The sequence below is a fragment of the Pleuronectes platessa genome, chromosome 23 (genome assembly GCF_947347685.1).
Source record: "Pleuronectes platessa chromosome 23, fPlePla1.1, whole genome shotgun sequence".
Lineage (NCBI taxonomy): Eukaryota > Metazoa > Chordata > Actinopteri > Pleuronectiformes > Pleuronectidae > Pleuronectes > Pleuronectes platessa.
In genome coordinates, this window is record NC_070648.1 from 5,269,042 (window position 1) to 5,284,890 (window position 15,849).

General features: G+C 49.8%; 1 protein-coding gene across 1 annotated transcript in view; it reads right to left on the reverse strand.

The window, feature by feature from the left end:
* si:ch73-335l21.1 (insulin receptor substrate 1-B) overlaps positions 1–15,265 on the reverse strand; it is a 41,904-nt gene extending 26,639 nt beyond the window's left edge. Inside the window, exons 1-3 of the mRNA XM_053416263.1 lie at positions 14,372–15,265; positions 3,626–3,927; positions 87–3,261 (exon numbers count right to left, since the gene is read on the reverse strand). Coding sequence (XP_053272238.1) covers positions 87–3,261; positions 3,626–3,927; positions 14,372–14,795 — 3,901 coding nt within the window. The 5' untranslated portion in view covers positions 14,796–15,265. The remainder of the gene's footprint in view (positions 1–86; positions 3,262–3,625; positions 3,928–14,371) is intronic.
* Between the last annotated feature and the right edge of the window lie 584 nt (positions 15,266–15,849).

A 15,849-nucleotide genomic window follows, 5' to 3' on the forward strand; every position in this document is an offset into this window, starting at 1 on the left:
AACAACAGTGTGGATTTGTGTGAAGAGAAAACTGGAGAGACATGAGGAGTCTGAATAAAGTCGAACAAAAGGAAGTCAGCTCTTACCTGTTCCCTCCTTGTTTCCATTCTGATGTGTCCTCAGCTCCTCTGATTTGTAGAAGTCAATGCTGGCATACGTATTGAGGCTGGAGCTGCTGCTGCTGCTGCTGCCGACTGCTGCGCCCACTCCCCCGATCCCAGAACCTACTCCCAGTACGGAGAAGAGGCGAGAAGGGGCCTGGCTACCTGAGGGTCCATCCAGGCCCAAATGGGGGCTCTCTTTGTTGACCAAGTCCAAGTCAATATAGTTAAGACCTTGCTCTGTGGATGAAGTCTGAGTGTTTGTGGTAAGGGACTGTTGTCCAGGGAGGGGGCACTGGGTGGGGGTATCATTCGCAGCACCGTTCCCCCACAGCACGCTTTCAAAGCCCAGCCGACGGGCCACAGCCTGGGTGTGCTCTGGAAATAGGGAGGCAGTGGACGAAGAGGAAGTGGAGGTGGAGGTGGGGAGGGAAGGCGCGGCAAGGAAGGTTTCTGAGCAATGACGTCGGCGTCCTCCGGGGTCGGCACGGATAACTTTAGCCCCGTGGTCCGGATTGAGTCCTGGTTTTGCAAGGGAGAATTCTAGACCCCGGGACAACACTGGAACAGAAGGATCAGTCCTGGTGGGGGAAGGGGCTTTGGGAGAGACACTGGATGAGGACCTAGGGACAATGTTGCTATTTAAGGAGAAGACCATCTCTGTGTAGTCTCCACAGGATATAGGGGACACGGACTCAGACACTGAGGAAGCACTTTCTCTGGTCTTTCTAAGTGGGGCCTCGGCTACTTCGGCTCTTTCTTCACGAGGGACACTAGGACCCTCATCACAAGATTTGGGGGCATGAGCAAGAGTTGGAGGCGTGGGAGGGGTGTGGAAAGATGGGAAAACTATTGGGTTAAGAGAGAGAGGTGAGGGGGACGGAGAAGGGCCTAAGTCCATGTTGACATATTCAGAGGCAGCTGGGGGAGTGATGGGGGCAGAGGGGCTGCGGGAGAGCGGGACATAGTTACCTAGGCAAGAAGTTGTCCTGTGATGAGGATTTTGGCTGATTGAGCAATGAGGCAGTGATAAGCCATGCCTGAGACCGCGGCCACGTCCTCCTCCAACCCCAGTCTGGCCACACCTCTCCCCCTTAAACTCAATGCTTACATACTCTCCAGGGCTCTTGGGTTCTGGGGGCAGGGGATTCTCACGGACTCTAGGAAGGGTATTAGCTTTAGAAACATCCACAAACAGACTCACTGGTCTGTTTCTAGTGTGGTTACCCTGCTTGGACAACCCGCTGGAGCCCCGTCTCTGCTGGAGCTTAATTCCATCTTTGGACTGAGTTCCCCCGGCCACTGACTGGGCAGCTCTGTCCTCGCTCTCCCCAAGGCTCTCGCTGCTAGCCGAGCTAGAAGAGTATGAGGAAGATGAGAGTGACAGGTGGCGTCCCACCGCTGAGTTACCTGATGCTGGTTGCTCCTGACGCACTCCCATCGTCCTACCTCCACTCATTCCCCTACTACAACTCCCATTGGGCCTTCTGCCTCGTCCTGGCCCATCGTCAAAGTGTCCAGCAGAGGGGTTATGTTTGTATGACCGGGGAAGCGAATAGTAGGAATAAACCATCTTGGGGGCTGGTTGTTGAGAACTGGTCTCCAAATGAGCAGTGTGTTCAGGGGGTGGAGGGCTGCCATTGACAGAACGAGCGCTGATAGGAGACATGTTCATATAGTCACTGCCTGCCCTGCTGTCTGCACTGCCACTGCCCATCCAAGCTCCTCCAGCGAGACCACCACGCTGGTCAGGTGAACAGCTGCTGTTGGGGGACATTATCATATAGCCGTCAGAAGTTGGTGGAGGCCGGATTGGCTGTGGAGGGGACACACTGTTGTTAGGGGTCATAGCCATGTAATCATCAGCAGGTTTAGAATCTGAGTCTGGGACAGAGACAGCCAGAGACTGGAACAGGGATTCTGGAGGCTGAGTGACACCAGGCAACATGGACATATACCCATTGTCTACTACTCCACCTGCTCCTCCACTCACTTCACTTTTGAACTCGGCCACATCCAAGTATCCTCCTCCCCCTGCTGAACCAGCCCCAATGACAGATTCCCTCTGTGTGGAGGAGGAGGAGGAAGTGAAGGACTCACGGCTGGTGCTCCTTGACATGATGGCATAATCGGCTGAATCTTCATCTGCTGGTTCCTCAGCTCTACGCTGATGTGGGGCCAACCTCTCCAGAGCCATAGGAGGTAAGGAAGCCCGTTTACTCAGCAGCCTTCGTTCAGCTTCACTTTCACGACTTGACGAGCGACGCAGCACTCTCCTGGTATGGGACTGGGAGCCACAGGGCGGAGTTCCTGGGGCTGGCACGGAACTGGACGTCAAGCTTCCTTGATTGCTGTTGCTACCACTTCCCCCACCACTACGTTGGCCCATCAGGATGTAGTTGGCTCCCTCATCATCAAGGGATTGGCTGATGACGCTACCTACAGAGCTTCCAGGGAGACTTGGGGAGGTAAGGAGCGTGTGATCGCTAGGACTAGAGCCATATTCATCTGAAGAGCCATAGTCACTGGGTGAGCCAGAAACGGAGGCATGATGGCTGGGAACACGGCTATAGGCTCCACATCCCGGACCAGTAGTAGCAGGAGATGTTACACCTCCAAAGTCAGAGCCATGCCCGGAGCTAGATGAGAGGCTTTGGGCGGGGGAGGGCGCCGGGGTGGAGATGGAGCGCATCAGCCCAAGAGGAGTTTTAGCAGCTGAGTTGGGGGCTGAACGGACTGACTTCGACCTGAGGATTGGGGTGGTAGAACAGGAGCCATTGATGGAGGGACTGGAGCTTGGTCCCTGGAGCGGTGTGGTCCCAGTTATCCCATCCTCACCTTTCCCACAATCACTGGCAGTGCGAGACCTCGGGAAGATATCCCTTGGGGTTGGAGAAGCATTGGCACTGTTGCCTCCTGCTCCACAGCTAGTGCCTCCAGGAGGCTCAGTACGGGGCCGGCGGGTGAAGCCCACTTGGCTGGGAGGAGGGTTTGGGTGGTGGCGGCGTGACGGAACACTGATGGGGTTTGAAGCAGTGGCACCTCCTCCAGGGCCCGAGTTGGACTGAGATTTGCTGCGTTGGCGGAACTCCTCGCTCAGTGCCTTCATCGCCTCCAGCAAAGTTTCATGCATGTTCTGGGCCACCACCGAATCATCCACCTAAGAAGTGACAGAAAAACCTCATGTACAGTAAACTCAAAAACACAATCCTGGGAGAATCTGGGTTTATTTAAGAATTACATCGTATTTCTTTTGAGAGTTAAATTTCTATATAATTATTTCTATTTAAGATGCATCATTTAAACAAGACTGGTGAGTCATGTTTTTCTTTCATATATAACTGCCTTTAGGTTTATTTTAACTACATTTGTCAAAGTTGAATGGGACCATAATGTACGGTTACATGAATGCGAACCTTAACTTTGCAGCTTCTTTCCCTCAGTTGATTATAGGGTCTTAACATTTATTTGGGACTGGAGGCTGAAACTGTCGCCATAAAATGGACTGCAGATTACAGGCTCACCTGCATCCAGAACTCGCCAGGGCCTGTCACGGCGGAGCGTCCCACCTCGACGAAGAAGAAGTTTTCTGAATGGCCGCAGCGTCTGACGTTCATGAGCTGCAGCACCACAGCAGCAGCATCGGAGTTGAGCTTGACAAAGTTGACAGTCTTGTCGGTCAGGCAAAGGCGGTAGATGCCCACCAGGTTCTTGGCCTGACCCAGGCCTTTGGGCCACACCTTCACCTGCCAAACCTCTTTGAACGCAGGCCCAGGATTGGGCACGCCGTAGTCCCCCGCTGCCGCAGTGTCGGAGAGGTTCTTACCTTCAGAGGCAAGACAGAGAGAGAAGGAGATTTAACGGTTGCTTCAGTGAAAAAGAAAAACAGAGGATACTGCATGTGGGAAAAAGAGAGAGAGGTAATTAAAGTTTTAGAGAGGAGGATTTATGAAGAACACCAACAAGTGCAACTACAGCAACAAAGCACTGGGATGACCTTCATGGATGTGTGACCAAAGGGAAACATGAGGTGAAACTACCACTATTTACCAGTTAGTGGAGAGCAAGGTGCCTCTATTATGTGAGCTGTGCTGATATTGGGCTTTTCACAGATTTTTTCCCCAGATATCAGTTCATCCAGAGCATGCAGCAGCTTGTGAGACGGGCGATCTCTACCTGCAGACTCCTGGGGTCTCATTTGTCATCCTGACACACAAAACAAGCACACATACCAGTGTGGAAAAAAACGGTTGACAACTGAAGCCCTGCAAAAGAATGATGACTGCGGGGTTTAACGCAACCGTCGTGGAAAATCTAAGTGAACCAACTTGGAAAATGCTTAACAAGTGCATCTTCTCCAAACCCAAAGCAAACAAAGCCAGTTTAGAAGGCTGGGGATCTAAGAGAAACCTCTCAATAAGCTCCTCAAGAGCCAATTTCTAGAGCTGCTCGACTGACAATAAACTGCCTTTGTAAACTCATGAAATCTAGTGTTTTTAGCAAGACTACAGGCAGTCCATTCATCCTTTGTGTTGCCTGCTCTGTGCTCAGACAGTAAGGAATTAGTGAGGCAATGAAATGCAGGAGAGAAAGCCCCTGGTGAGACTTGAAATCTGAGCTGTTAGGGGCCACACAAAAAGCAGCAGACTTACTTAAGCACCTAACAATATTTGGTCACCTGTTTGTCGTTTTAAGTCACCGTATTGTTTGAAGGTCTGAAGCAGGAAATGTGCCCATTATCCCAGAAAAGTACCTCAACTCTATCATGTCGTGCAACTCATTGAAACCGCATCGGAATAAACCACACATTTACCTTCCAAGCTCTTTTACTCGAGGGACCAGGATTATAGGAATACCGTGATGTGTGACTCATGTTTTCACCGTAAAACGTTTCTTAAGCAAGGCCTCTTTCCTCCCATGCACCACAGTACTTTGTTTTCTCTGTCGAATTGCCAGGCTGGATGGGTCTGGGCATGAAAACTACCGATGTACAACACGGATTCGATCTAAATCACGACAGGACTGAAGAAACAAACCACCACGACGATATGCTCACCTGCTCCCTTCACAGGAACAGGATGTTCTTTGTACGGTGGTGGTGAACTTGCACCTAACTAATTAACCTACCACATCTGGCATATTGAAGCAATGACAGCAAAAGTGTTTCTGTTTTTTGACGAGTTCCTGAGTGAGTGACCTTATTTTGACGAAGCTTGTGTGGTATTCCACCTTAAGCACTGGTTTCGGTCCCACAGGGATAAACACAGTGCGCCCTCGCCGCACAATTACAAATATATGATTATGTCTGCGTGTGTTTGTTCTTCTGCTGCAAATCCTACAATGACAACCATGTGTAGACAAGAAGTCCCAGCACGCACAGTGGACACCATTTCAACCGAGCTTCCGTTATGACAAATGTTTTCCCCCAGATCCTCTTCTCAAAAACAGTTTTTTACTCATCATTGCAAAAGAGGGAGAAGTTTCTCGCTGGTTGCTCTTGCGTTTTCCTCCCTAGAATCAGGAGGCCCGCTGACAACTTGAAAGAAACTTAGAATAGATGTTTTGTTGAAAGCCTTGGATGCTGCGGCATAGTGGTTGTGTGTGTGTGTGTGTGTGTGTGTGTGTGTGTGTGTGTGTGGGGCGCACTCCTCCTGCATTATTAGATGACTCATTCAAGGACATGCATGGCTGTTTCGTGTGTACAGCTTTTCTAACTGTGTGTGAGGAGCTGCGTCCATGGAACCCTGTTTGCCTCCTTGATTTAGATTTAACAACAGGATAGGGGTGGTTTTGGGATTTGTCAGTGGGGACAGAGGGAATGAGAGACTTTTGGAGATTGCAAAGTGATATCAAAGAGCCATTAAGGACAGAGAGAAGGGATTTTTTTTAAACGGAGGAAAATAAAGTTTATTTAAGGATAGCTTCGATTAAAAAAAAAACAATTAATTACAGTCGTTATTCACGCCAAAATTTAACTTTTTCAGATCCTGCTTCTCGAGACTGACTCAGATCGCAGTCCAGCATGTTCCTCGAAGACTATATTTTCCTTTTCAAGAGCCCATTTAGCATTTCTCGAGGAGAGCACAAGTGTGTTGTTTGTTCCGAGTACAGTGCAGCCTTAAACCTCAGCTGTGCCCTCGACAGCACTTGCGTACACACACCCACACAGAAACACACACACACACACAAACACCCTTGATCTCAGGGCCACTCCGGCTGCGGACTCTTATCGACAACTCTCAAAAGCACTCAAAACATTTAAGAGGTTTAGCTGGAAATCCTGCACCACCTACCACCATGGAACATCATAGATCTTCCTTCGTGCTTACATAAAGTCTGGGAGCGGATGCTACTAGGATCTCTATGAATTATAGATTGCTCCTGGCTTTCCTGAGGGGGGGCTCGGTGTGGCGCTCAGAAGAGATCGCTAGTGAGAATGCAGTAGTCCCCCCCCCCCCCCCTTTGCACTGAGGTTATAAGTCGGTCAGCCCTTGTGCACTACAATGCCGCCCCTATACATCATAATGAGCCCACAGGAAAACATGAACAGAGAAATGGCCCTTAGCGGGGGGAGAGGAATCCGAGGACTACAGCCAAAAGCACATGAAAGCAAAGTACACCTGGAGGTAATGAAGCATCTGGGTGGAGCTCCCCGGGTGAATAGGGGGCGATGTGTGAACGGCGCTCAGCCAACCTTGATACAACCCCGATGGAGCGAACACATCCAGAGAACGAGTTCATACGAGGCGACTAGAGAGGCATCGAATAGCAATTCCCCTTTTTTAGCGACTTGAAAACAACTCACACTGGCTTATTGACGGACGAAGTTGTTTACTTCACTTTCGCCCACGACCACACGTGAAACCCGCGGCCTACAATGGCAACCTACACGGGCAACACTGCTATCTATTCATTCACGATTTGTTTGCTGTGCCCCGAGCTGCCTCCCAGGAGATCATAGACTGTACATAAGGAGGCAGTAATCTAACCCAATTTGCTCCAACTGGAGGCGGCGCTGAATCTGCCTGGCAATAAGAGAGAGAGTGTGTGTGTTTGTGTGTGTTTAGGGTGAAACAAGGGTATAGGGGTGCAAAATGTCCCCCCCCCCAGGGGCTTCCAGATGCCTGCTGGGAGATTGACAGCTCCTCCCTGAGTGACAGGCTGATTATTGTAAGGGTTATCACAGGGGTCCTGAAGAAAGTAAGTCTTTCACAGGAGTCTTGAACAAGGGGCTGGTGTCATTTAAGCACCACGGCACTGGCTGGGAACCTGGTGTGTTTAAAGCTGCTTTCAGATGTGCACTGAACTAAGATAATCTCATAGGGGGGGCTACATGCAAGAACGCAAATGTCTGGGTCAGTTACTCGGGACAATCTCTGAAGTTTCTCATTCCAGCCCCTAAAAGAAACTCTGGATTTTGTCCGGAGGGATTCACCGCAGGCGAGGGAGCGTGCTGATGAGGTTTTTGGACATCACCAAGAAAAAACGTACAGTTTTAACAAAAACGTACATTTATACGTAGAATGTATATGTTACTTCCGGCCTCCTCATGCTGGGTCCCCCCTCGTCTAAACCCTCTGGTGGAATTTCCTAGTGCATCTGACCAGAATTGCAAGGAACTGTGCAATTTCACTTGCTAAACAATAATCCCCAGTGTTTTTAGCTTTCGTAAGTTTCAGATGCAACGACCTTCACGTTGTGCATTTCTGTGAAAAACTATTCCGGTTTACTGAAATTTAAAGTGAGATCACGATAAAAGCCCTTTACTTAGCTAATGCAGCCTGTAAATCAGGGAGAACGCCTCTGGCAACCAAGCGGGTTCTGTTTCAAGTTTCTGACCTCACTGCCCCAGCATGCTGCGCTGTGCCATAACACCGCAAAGAACACTGCACAGGAACTTTTCACCGCCTCCTTGGCTACTGTGCCCCTATACCACCCCCCCCCCCCCTCACCGCTGTACCAGGTTACCAGTGTGTGGATAGATAGGAGACAGCTGTGGGCTCTTTGTCCAGGCATGTATCTGATAGAGGCAGAGAGCGAGCCACCCAGCAGGGGAAAACAGTTGCTCTAATCTCTGGCTGCCATGTGTGCCCCCCCCCCACTCCTCCACTTCCTATCTCTTCATCCATATCCACCCCATCAGAAATCCCCCCCTATCTGGGCCCACACTCAGGGACCCCAGTGCTTCCCCAACACCAGCATCTGCCTAAGGTTCATTTCACATGTGGTTCGTGTTAGCCAGAGGAGCGTGCACACACACACACACACACAGACACACAGACACACACACACACACAGGCCACGCACACACAAGCGCATGAAATTACCGGTGACGCATCCAAGCTTTGTCGTCCCTCGACAAGACCCAAGAAAAAGGCCCAACAGAAGAAGAAAACCGACGATCGCACAATACCACCTCAGACGCCCCCTCAACTAACTGGCAGCCATCTTGGACAGACTTGGTAAACACTCTGTCTGTGTATTATTGAGTCAGACAAGAAGGTTTTGGAGAATCAGACCAAAGAGTCCCTAGAGTTAACTTTATTATGTGAACAACACTGGGTTTTATTGTTTCAGCCCAGAGTCATTTTAGCCCTTAAAGTCCAAAAATTGGTTTTTTTTGGAAAGCAATAATACTTTTTCTGGAGAATTTGAACGTTGCGTTCAAATTTTCCAAAGTGGATAATCTTTTACAGTAAGTTTTCATTTTAGTAGCTTGACGGCAAATTCAGAGCATGAATTGGAAAATAATGAAAAAAGTTGAAAAAGTTACTTTTTTTATAACATTCACAGCTTAATACAATTTACAATTTAAATTGCACAAAGACATTACGTCAAGTTTTAAACTAGAGCCTGACCATTGACCAATAGGCTTTTTTTGGCCAAATCCGATATTAGGGAGTAAAGAACTCAATACCAATATATTGGCACATATAAAAAATATAAAAACAAACCCTTGAGACATAGAAATGGAACAACTTGAATTAAGAAACAAAAAAGATCATAATAACTACAATATTTAAAACAAATTATGTTAAATGCATCAGTCAAAATCAATACAAGAGGCTCCATTTAGGATTTCAACTTTCTACTGTTTCACTTTCCCACACTTGCAAGATGCAGTTAATGCAAAGCTCTGTATAGAAGCATTGCTAAGTGAAGCCATTGTCCAAAGAAAATAGGAAACTCTCCAAAAACCCAGTATTTAGACATCTGTCTGAGCCAAAAGCCACTTTCACCTACTTCTGCTCCAGACCTTCTGGATTTGATTCCATTCCCAAAACCAAAACGTATGGTCCGGGGGTCTTTCCACATTCTTCAGGTGCTTTGAAATGAAATCTTACAGTAGAATATAAAGTGGGTGTGTGTGAATTTGTAATGTTCCTCTTCTGTCTGGACACTGGTGTTACAGGACGTCTGATCGATGCAACATCCTGTATTGAATCTCCCAGAGGAGGAGGAGGAGGAAGAGGAGTAGGAGCAGCAGCACCCCGGTTAATGTGGAAGCTCCCCCCCCCCCCCGTGCTAATTTCTCTCCATGTTTCTCATCCATTCACCGAAGAGCTGATAAATCCCAGCTGGTGAGCTTCCTGACCTCCACGTGACAGCGCTAATGTGCCGGTATCAACACACAGCGATCAATACAGCACACTATAAAAGGTTACTATGCGTTTTAAAGCCCCGCGGCTCTATAGTGCTGAACATATGGGTGTTCATCAACTAAATGGATCATGTCCCCCCCCCCCATGGCCCAGCCTGAGCTGTCTATCAGGACCGGAGCACTTAATTGATACAGCGGCACACATGAGGTGCAGAGCTCGAGGCCGTTTCAGGCTCGCTTGCGTTTCACTGCGACTGTGATGCAACGAGTCGCTGAAGCCAGACAGGATTGATTGTTGTGTTGAATGAAATTACAGGGTGTTAACATGCAGAGGTGCTTGTGCAGAGGAAATACCCGGTGGCGGCTCACCACCCCTCAGTTAGAGTGGGACCTCAATAACTGGTCGACTGTAAAGAAGAGAAAATGGTTTTAATCACTTTCTTGATCTTTAAAACTTTGTCCTCTGAGGATGGCCTCTGCAGCCTCTGCTCTCTGACTTCATTAGCCCCGTCTCCAGTGTGCCACCAGCCGCTGACCCCCCCGAGACAGTGATTACTGACTAATTAGGGAGATGAGCAGTGCTTAAGCTCAGCTTAACGTTTAATCGGCCAGCTCATCGGGCCACTGGTGAGATCCAGATCACACTGGCCGAAGCAACCGGAGCGTGTGACAGAGTCTTTCTAATTCATGCTTCTTCTCCACTGGTCCAGAAGCCCACTAAGCTGAAGAAGAGGGATCCCGAGAAGGATCTTCAGGGGATGGAAGGACACACTCGCCTGAGACTTTAACAAGGGACAGCCTCGTCATGCAACTGTCACACAACCGGTCTTAGAATGCAGCTTTTGTCTTTTAAATCTCGGGAACAACATGCAACAGTGATTTTATTCTTGGTATCGTACAGACAGCGAGGTTTCTGATTCGTCCTTATGTTCCTTATAAAAACTGAATTGACTGGGAAAGCAGTCAATTTTATTAACTTGTAATAAAGAGGCTTGACACACAGGACAGTTCACTGAAAACTTTGATTTGCTGACATGTGGAACTATTAGCTGCCCTCAGATTCATTCGGTCTGTGGTCTTTAAAGTGTCAAAAATAACATCACGATGATCCACAGACCGAAAACAGATTTACACAGCGAAGGGGGAAAGTGTTCACACTGAGGTCTGTGGATTAGCATGAATAACCATATCATTACATCTGGAGCCAGATGTTGCTCCTCACTGTTTCGCATGTCACGTCCTTTTCAAGCTGTGAACAAGGAGAACTGAACTCAGAAGACCCCGGTAACGACACAACAAAACCTCCAGGCTGCAAAACAAGGATTATTTACATTATCACTTAATCTGATATTTAATTCCTCCGACATTCGCGCGTGTGTGTGTTATGCTCAGAAATGCTCAGGAACTGCTTTTTAATTTCCCAGAGCTCGAGCAGATGACTTCAAACGTTCAAACAACTTCCCCAAACCCCCAAAGACATCCAGCTGTAATTAGAAATTACAGAAAAAAGCAGCAGCGTTTTTCAGTTCAGTCACTTTTTAAGCAAAAATTTTGAACATCTGCTGTTTTTAGCTTCTCGACTGTGAGAATCTGCTGCAGATCTTTGCTGCAAGTAAACTTCAGCTTGAAGATCCATTCTTAACACACATTTTAAGTTCTTATTAAGAATTTAAATTGCTATAGCACAAGGGACCCATGGATGCTTTACGTGTTTAAATGTTTATCTGAACGTTAAAGGTTTCTCTCTCGTTTGGTGCCACCGAGTCCACACCCGGACTCCAGGTCGTTGTGTTGACTTCCCGTCGCGGTGCCCGAGTTGTGCGACAGTTCGCCTGGCAGACGCCTGCTTGTGGTGCCACACCTCCGCCTGCCTTCGCCGAGGTTAAGCTTTTACACACGCCGCTGCCTCTTAATAGATGAGCAAATAGCCGCCCTCAGGCCTGATACTGTACTCGCTGCCCAGAAGGGTCTTACTGGACTCAGCTGAATAAATAACTGGGATCCTAATATCGCCGTGGACGGCAGCTGGCTCGTGTTTGTGTAATTACCACCGGCTGGAGAGGGAGGGCGGCTTGATACCGGAGCGTCGCTGTGCTGCTTTAAGTGAGTTTCCCAGGCCTGTGGCACAGTATGTGGGCGGCTGTGCCGTACAGTACGGCCGCGTGGATATCCAAGGTCTTTATTGTGCTTTCGCATGCTCACTGATCCTGCAAGCCGAGGAGTCCCTCGCTGTGCACATGATCACAAACTTCAACCCGAAACTTTTAATTCCACCTCACGCAGGGAACCCCACCCCCTGCAGCACCTGACGGAGCTCAAAGGAGGTGATCAGAGCAGCTACACAGGTATCAGATGAAAGGAGGGGGTCCCCGCGTGAGGCCCCCCCCCGACGCAGCATCTCTCGCCTCTGTGCTCTTTCGGCTTCTGCAGGGACGAGGTGAGGACACGTACTTCACTGCATTGGAGGAGTGTGAAGACGAGGCAGGAAAGACAGTAGGGTGAGTGTGTGTGTGTGTGTGTGTGTGTGTGTGTGTAGGGAGGGGTTCGGTCAACACGCAGACACCACCGACTTGAAACTGTGTATGAGCTGCACATACCAGAGGAGGGTTATTACAGGCCGGAATCCTCACAGTGCTCAACGTGACTGTGTGTTTAAAGCTATTTTCGCACAAGCAGGTTTATGCAGCCATTGGCCGTGACCTTGCACTTCCCCCCCCCCCCCCCCCCCTTTCTTACAAAACTCTCCCTGTTCACGCCTGGATCATGTATGCGTGTGTGTGTGTGTTTGCAGTGTTTTTTGTGTGGCCTCTTTTTTTAATTCAGAGAATCTGCGTTTGAGCTGCAGCACATACCACAACAAAATGCCTGCCAGCGTGTGAGTTTACACAGCGGCCGGCCGCAGCCCTTTGTCATTGTCGGCTTCAGTGATTTACACGAGAAACCAAAGACTCGGAGCCACAAAAGCAAAAGAGGAGCCCTGCACACCGGGACCTGTAATTTCAAAGACGACTCAGGCCTGGCGAGGGGGCGTGACGATACTGGTGATGATGGCGGATCCGGGCCTGCACGGTCCTCTGGTTCCCTTGGAAGGCCGAGTTCCTCCCCCCCCCCCACTGCTGAGCGGCTGCCCGTAAAAAAAAAAAAAAACGGATTTTCTGTACATCTGACCTTTGCACACTTATCAACTGTAGTCTGGATTATCTGCACTTCTCCCCTGAAATGCACAAGAGGTTTGCACAGGGGGGAACAGGCTGCGGAGTCAGTTTCCCAGGCTTTCGCGTCTGCGCTCAAACATCTGTCAATTCGCTCCCCCCCCGTCCCGTCTCACGGAAACTCGTCAAATACTTGGGAAGGAGTGGGTTCGCAGAAACGCACACAAGCCACAGTTGTGCGAGGAGGCAACAGGAGGAGGAGGAGGAGGAGAAGGGGAGGGGGAGGCCACGATGTTGACAGCCATTCCAGAATCTGCAGGGTCACACTCGATGCCCCTCTAATGGACCTACTGGCACCGGGCGACTTTCTTTTCGGGTCGCTTATGAATCATCCAGATATGTCCTCTGCATTGCTCTCTGCAGCTAGAGTGTATTAAAAATGGCCTCCTCCCCCCCCCCAACCTCAGGTGTTTATCCCCCCCCCCTTCCACCACTCATCTGCTGCCTTATGTAACAGTTGCAGCAGCAGGTCATGTGTGAGAAGCACCTTGAATCTTCTGTTTGCCAAGATTGCGTCATGTGTCCCCTGTGGACTGTCTGCTCACCCACACACACACACACTCACACACACACACTCACACACACACTCACACACACACTCACACACACACTCACACACACACTCACACACTCACACACACACTCACACACAGGAGAAAGGCCGAACAGGTGTTTTTTTGGAAGTTGCTTTGCTCACCACTATTGCTCCAGCAGCTGTGTTTACCCTGCGGCTGATAGACGCCTCTTTGAGAAAAGGCTACAGATCCTCCTGATGGGACACTACAAGCTGCTTCCTCATTATTACAGATCAATCAATCAGGGAATAAATATTCATCTTTGTGGGACATTTATTCTCGTCCTCTTCAGGGATCGATGCCAAAAGTAATATTGCAGTGTCAGCAGGGGAAAGTAAACAGGAGGGCAGACAGGGGTGTGTTTGACCAGTTGACCCCCCCATCCCCATCTCCGGCCCCCATCCCCAAAACCCAGAGAAGGACCCAACAAGTCTGAGAACAAACTGGGAGCAAATATCAAGCTAGACACCAGTGTGATTAGGAACTGGGTGGTGGGGGGGAGCTCCAAGGTGCCGCGTAAAAGGCGCGTGTTTACGCACACGCACTCCTGTCAGAGAGGTACTTGTAAAAATGTGGAAGCCATGCAGCAGCAAATTGTTTTCATTATTATTATTGTGCAACAATACAACAAACACACACACACTCTTTCTCTCGCTCTCATTAAAGTTGCAGAATTGTAATATTTTTCTAATGATAACACCCCCCCCCCCACACATACACACACAATCACAGGAGTGAAACATGTCTGCATGATCTGCACACTTTGCCACGTTTCTGCAGAGCCTCATGCACCATCTAGAAGTGTGTGTATGTGTGTGTGTGTGTGTGTGTGTGTGTGTGTGTGTGTGTGTGTGTGTGTGTGCATGTACGACTTTGGCTTACTTTTGCACTGCAGCTCCACCATGGCCTGGTACCACTCGTCCTGGTCCGACTCGTTCTCCGCGGCCACGGCGAAGCTCTCGGCCCGCGTGTACAGCACGATCATGTGCTTGTTCTTGGCGTCGGCCCGCTTGTTGATGTTGAAGCACGTCTCCAGCGCCACCGCCCGCTTCGGGACGGGGGCCTTGCCGCGGAATTTCTTCTCGCTCTCGTAGTACTCCAGGCGGGCCGGGCCGCGCTCCGAGGCGGCGCGGAGCACGAAGTACCGCCGGTGCATGGACTTCTGCTTGCGGAGGTAGCCGCTCTTCCGCACGTCCTCGCAGCAGCTCTGCGGCGGCTGGTGCTGCTGCTGCTGCGGCGGCGGAGGAGTCGTTGGCTGCTGCTGCTGCTGCTGCTGCTGGTCCTCCTCGGTCGCTTGTCCCTCCATGTCCACCGCTGTCTCCTTCACTTCCAGTCTAACAACTAACTTTTTCTGTCCTCAACGTGTCTCGGGGTGCCTGTGGAAGTTCCGCGGGCTGACTCAAACACCCCCCCGGCTCCGCTCCCCTCCCTCGCTCCCACACATCAACGCAGGCATGTGAGAGGAGGCAGAGGTCGGCGTGTTGCTGCTGCTGCGGCGGGTCCCCGGAGCTCGAACCCGGTGCAGAGGGGTTTGAATCGCAGCCGCAGATTGTGTTAGTTTCCCTCTTGTTTGTTTTCTTTCCCTCCGGTGGACGGGGCACTGCAAGTTTCCCAAGCCGCACACGGGCGAGCACATGCGGCGTCGCTGGGTACGGAGCTCCCCACTACTCTCCACTGCTTCTACTGCCGTCCGAGCGCTTCAGTCCCGTTCGCGGCACATTGCGGAGCACAGAGCGGGTCCCGCTGCACGCTGCCGGTGTCTCAGAGTGTCCGTCCCCCCGCACTCACACCCCCGGCTCGGCTGAGGAGCTGTGGCCGCGGTGTGAGAGCAGCGGAGCCGCGGAGCAGCGACCGTGGGGCAGGGCTGTCACTCAGCGAGGGGCGTTCACTGGCTCCGCCCGGGCTCGGACACCGCAGCCCCCACAACGTGCGGGACTACTTCAGTTTTTGTCAGTGATGGTGAATTGAACAAACACAGACACAAACCGGTCGCGATAACGTGAATATAAAAGAAAAATATGATGATAAAATAATTAAAAGTTGCTTAAAATTGAACTATAAACTGAGCTACAACCAAAAACTATGGCCAAATATATTATATGCAAAAATAGTCCCTGGTAATAATTTGCACATTACTACAACTCCAGTATTGTGTATTGCAGTGTAGTGTCAGTATATATTCGTATTTAACTGCATAGATAATTGGGAATAACTATAAAGGGGCTCTGCCTACATCAATCTCTCTCTCTCTCTCTCTCTCTCTCTCTCTCTCTCTCTCTCTCTCTCTCTCTCTCTCTCTCTCTATATATATATATATATATATATATGCAGTGCACTGTGTTTGATTTGAAAAAATACTG